Source organism: Gossypium hirsutum, chromosome A03 (assembly GCF_007990345.1).
Source record: "Gossypium hirsutum isolate 1008001.06 chromosome A03, Gossypium_hirsutum_v2.1, whole genome shotgun sequence".
Classification (NCBI taxonomy): Eukaryota; Viridiplantae; Streptophyta; class Magnoliopsida; order Malvales; family Malvaceae; genus Gossypium; species Gossypium hirsutum.
In genome coordinates, this window is record NC_053426.1 from 27,702,644 (window position 1) to 27,707,902 (window position 5,259).

Genomic DNA, 5,259 nt, shown 5'->3' on the forward strand with positions numbered 1-5,259 from the left:
AATGTTTACTTTACTGAAGTTATTAATATATGTTACGAATAGCATAATAAGAAATGATCATATTTTGATATGTGGTATAAAAGTTTTATTTTATTTTATCACGTGTCACAATGTGAGCTTACCACATGATATCATATTATTAATTATTAATATCATGTCAACATATTTAATAATGTTAATTAGGTATATAGAAAAAGTATCAAGTTGAATTATGATTTTTAAATTTAGGATCAATTATGTCAAAAAAATTTTATATAATAGGTAAGTTTAAATACCTCTGTATTAACCATTTAAAAAATAAATTTTTTTAATAAAATTAATATTTATTATTTTAAATAATTTTTTACAATTTAAAAAATAAATAAGTTTGTTATATTATTAAATATCTCAATTTCGATTTTTATATTATTAAAAAATGTTAGACTAAAATTTAAAGTTAAACCTCTAATAAAAAAATATGTCATTTTTTGAAGACTTAACTTATAAATTGATATTTAAACTACGGTTTTATTTTCATTTTGGCACCTAAATAAAAAAAATTTTGTCGCAAATGGTACCTATAATTAAAAATTATCATGTGACAAAAAAAGATAAAAAATATTATTTTCTTTTTACAAATATTAGAAACTTTATTACATGCATATGCGTGTGAAAACCATGTATTTAAAACACATGTCTATGTTTAAAATAACATATAATAATTAATGAAATGTCTAATTTGAAACTAATTAATAATAACACATGAAATATGTACGATATTAAAATAAAAATTTAGATTAAATTGTAATTAAAATAAATTTAAACATATTGAATATATCAAATTAAGATTATTAAATGAATACAATTATTTATCATGGTGTTGTCATCAATAGTAAGCTAGTGTCAAGTTAATTTGTGATACCATCTTAATCAACAACATTATTAATATATACAATTGATGGAGCTAATAAAGTGTGCATAATAACTGCGTTGGGAACCAGTTGATAGGTGACACCAACTCAATAAAGGGATTTATAAATAGTATATATATATATCTTTTTTACTTTATATTTTTTCAATTATTTTTCCTCTAATAGTAGGTTTCTTCTACAAGCGTAAGCTTTTTAGACTTCATGATTTTGATCAAGGTTTTCAGAACCAGATTGATAGTTGAACCTGTCATGCCACTAATTTTTGGTTTGATTAGTTCGTGTTATTAAAAATTATAAAAATAAAAATAATTCAAATAGAGAAAACCATTTCAAATGATTTTTTTTAGTTGGGTTAAACAAATCTGCATCAATTTGTGGATTAATCAATTCAATCCATATCTCAAAACTGATATCTCCATTGATTCTCCATCCAAATAGCTAGTCCAGAGGGGTTTTGAAAACATTAATTTTGATTGATGAAATAAATTTTTTAATTTCCTTAGGTCTAGTAAGCGGGCAGTAAAGTTTGAAAAGAGAATAAATCACCAACATCTTAACTTCGAGAAGGCAAATTTCGAGCATTACTGATATTATCAAACATTATAAAAGGAAAAAATAATCAAACATTATAAAAGGAAAAAATAATGTAAAAGAAAAAAAAGTAAAAGTAATGACAAATATTTTTTAAAGTTTATATTATATAGCAGTCTAGATTTTTAATATATATAATATTTTAATGTAAAACAAATAACATAAAAATAATTTTAGTACCACTTATAAAAAAAATATCACGTTAGAAAAAAAATATAATTTTACGATTTAAATATATTTAAAATAATTGTTAAAATTTCATGTTATCTCATTTCTTTTTATATAATACATACTAAATGATGTTTTTAATAATAGAAAGGTTAATTCACGGTTTAGTTGTATTGATGTGATATTCCTCTGTGTTGGGTTTGGACTTCTACCTAATGAAGATAAGAGAGACTTGCAGATCATATATATAAAAAACTGAAAAAGGCCGTGACTCTGAAACTTGAACTAATAATAAGATAGTTAATAGGTTTTAGGATTATCCCATACATTCTATAAATGAAACTTTTAATTTGTTAATTGGGTTGCCATCATTTGCTTTTAGGTAAAAGTATAAGAGTTTTTTAAGTAAGAAGTTAGATTATATTTTATTTTATTGAGAAAATGAGTGAATTAGTATTTATAAGTTAGATAACAAAAGTAAATCTATCATGTGTTAAAATTTTTAATTGTTTTTACGGTAAAAATTAGTCTTTGTATGTTAGCATGATGCACATATGACAAGTCACATGTCATTGTTTAATTATTCTATCGGCACACCAACTTTAAAGATGAAATTTTTAATAAAAATGATTGCTTACTTCTTAATTTAATATATAGAGATTCATTTTTCAGTAAAAATATATATATAATTTAACTTGCGGTATAGAATTTTTACTTCTGCCTTTATATTTTACTGCCATTTCTTTTCTTTCCTGTTAAATGTAACAGCAGCACAAAAAGTCTGTGGCATGGTAACCCAAAGAGGGCCAAGTTTGCAGTTTAACCTGCTGTACTTCAGCTAAATCTAGGGCCCTGCAATATTGGACTTAAGAGATGAGTTGTTGGGTTCCTATAGTTGGATTTTCATTTGAAATATGGTCTCCATGCCTGGCTACTCTTCCATACATACATAATGATAATATTGGCCTATACAACTTTTTATAGCCTCGAAAGGGCTGTGCCTCCAACTTACTTGTTTGCAAGATTTTGTTTTACTCTACTTGTGAATGCGTTACCTACTTTACACACATGGAATAGAGTGGAGACAATCGAGTTGGCACCCTGAGTCCTTTCAACTCGGAAACATTCAGTGTACGAAGTTATAGCAGAATGGACCCCAGTTGAGTATCACACTTTCACTTTGACCTTCCAAATCACATTCAGTGTACCAAGTCAGATGTGACCTTTATAACCCTCCCATCGTTTCTCTGTTTTTAGTTTTTTTTAGGGTTGGGGTTCGAGTTTTATTTTATATAACTTATATATGATTTTTTTAAAAAAATTATTTTGATTAATTAATTAATAAGTTTAATTAATTTAAATGAATTTAAAAATTAATTAATCAGTCTGTGTTTATAGTGATTGACTTTAATTAACTTCAGAAAGAATTGTTCTTATCTCCAACCGATCACGCCGTTCACTGTTGTTAAATTCACCATTATCCATTATCCATTATCCATTATCCATTTCCTCTTTTCTCTCCTCCAGAATTTCCTAAATCCAACTACTTTTTCCATTTCTTTTTTTCTTCAGTGTTTGCCACATGAGCTTGTGTACAGACAAGAGCCCTGGCCAAGTGTGTCTATGAGAAATGGCAGTGAGCTTTGCTGTCGACACGAGCTAACAGGGTTTCCATGCCAAACCCATCTTAAGACACGTTTCGGGCAAGCTTAATCACCCCCATTGGAGCTCTTATCTCCCCTTTTCTATCATATAAATACCATTAACCCCAATGTGCTTATCAGTTATCAATCACTTTCTTTCTTCACCTTTTCCTTACTTCCCCCCAGGTTCCCTGTTGGAACAATGTCAACATCAATGACGGGTGGTGGCTTTGGAGAAAGAAAACAAGCGAGGAAGCCAGCACAAGCAAGCTCGAGAAAAGGGTGCATGAGAGGAAAAGGTGGTCCAGAAAACGCTCTCTGCACTTACAAAGGTGTGAGGCAGAGAACTTGGGGTAAATGGGTTGCTGAAATTCGTGAACCGAATCGTGGTGCTCGTCTTTGGCTTGGAACTTTCGACACTTCTCATGAAGCAGCAATGGCTTACGATGCTGCCGCACGCAAACTCTATGGCTCGGATGCCAAGCTCAATTTGCCTGAATTATGTGCCAACAACCCTCAGTCTCAACCTTCTTCAGCAGCTAATCCTCAGATGGCTCCGATGGTGAATTACCAACCCCAAAACGTGAGCAATTCAGGTATGAGTATGATCAGTTCATCAAATAACCCAACTATTAGGGTGAATGACATGACACCAATAACAGTGTACAACAATGACTCTTCAGTAACGCCTTCTTTCCCCATCGAGAACATTGATCTTCAAGGGAACGTGGACGCAAAGTTTGGACAGATTACAGAAGATGGAATTGAGGGGTTCTGGGAAAATATGAACGCCAACTTGCCTCTTTTAGACGACTCCATTTGGGCTGAAACTGCTATGTCTTTGGAATTTCCAATGATGGGTGATCCAGGCAGTTTCGCTAGCAACCTTATGGAAGCAACTGGTTGGGACGCTTTGCAATCCCCATGGTGCATGTAAATTTTAAAGCTAAACTAAGCTAAGCTTAACTAGATGCTGTTAAGATAAATGGTACGTCAAAGTCACAAGAATACTGTGCATAAATGTGTATATTATATAGAATATATATAGAATATATGAGCTTCCTACTGTCTACGCTCTATATCCATGAAAACTACATAGGGTACGTTTTCTGTGGTTTATAACGTGGGTCTGAGTTTTTAACTATTCTTATTTTTATTTTATTTATGTTTCTCTAAGTATCAATCACGTCCTGTTTCCAGCCTAGCCAACCAGCTTCTATGTTCAAGTGAAAGGTTTTGTGAAAAGAACAAATATGTGTACATGTGCGACATATGTTTTGTCGTAGAATAAATTCGAAAACAGAAAATCTTACGTTGTCCACCAATAATACGTAGTGTAAGTTTTTCGAAGCCATTGCTTGGTTTCTGTCAGGAATAAGTGGGCAACTAATCAATCAATTCAAAAGTTGATTTTTCTGATTAGCAATCATAATCTTTGCAGACTCTAAAGAATTTACAACGTTATGAAAAAACCAGAAACAAAATGAATCCATGCTTAGTTTGGATTTGCTCACTTCATTGAGTAATAATCTTCTCCTTGTCTTTCCTTGTCAGCATCAGCAGTTTTTTAGCCATTTCTTTTTCTTGGTACATACGACAACACACATTTGTCCGGTTTTTCTTGCTTCAAAAATGGTCAAAACTTCCGTTCTCAAAACAGTTTGCTGAGAATTTCTTTTCACTCTTCTGGTGTTCTCAAAACAAGATGATGTTGGGGTTTCAATTAAGTCCTATCAATAAGATGTCTTTATGGATGAAATTAGTGATTTTTTTTTCTTTATTTTTTTTCTTACCATTTTATAGTTAATGTTAACATATTTTCATAGTATAGTTAATGTAAACATACACTTTTTCATAATATAATTAATGTATAAATGCTTTCTCATAGTTTAATTAACGTAAACACGATTTCTCATTATATAATTAAGCTAGCAGTTGATTCAACT

General features: G+C 30.3%; 1 protein-coding gene across 2 annotated transcripts; it reads left to right on the top strand.

Moving 5' to 3' along the window:
* The first annotated feature begins 3,285 nt into the window (after positions 1-3,285).
* On the top strand, positions 3,286-4,454 carry LOC107887303 (dehydration-responsive element-binding protein 2D). 2 transcript variants are annotated; one of them, XM_016811493.2, is made up of 2 exons: positions 3,286-3,909; positions 3,976-4,454. In XM_016811493.2, the coding sequence occupies exons 1-2, from the start codon at positions 3,516-3,518 to the stop codon at positions 4,248-4,250; spliced, it is 669 nt and encodes a 222-aa protein (XP_016666982.1). In that variant the 5' UTR covers positions 3,286-3,515; the 3' UTR covers positions 4,251-4,454. The 2 variants fall into 2 exon arrangements, with proteins under 2 accessions (XP_016666982.1, XP_016666984.1); XM_016811495.2 differs by having other exon boundaries at positions 3,323-3,909; positions 3,997-4,454.
* Positions 4,455-5,259: the final 805 nt, after the last annotated feature.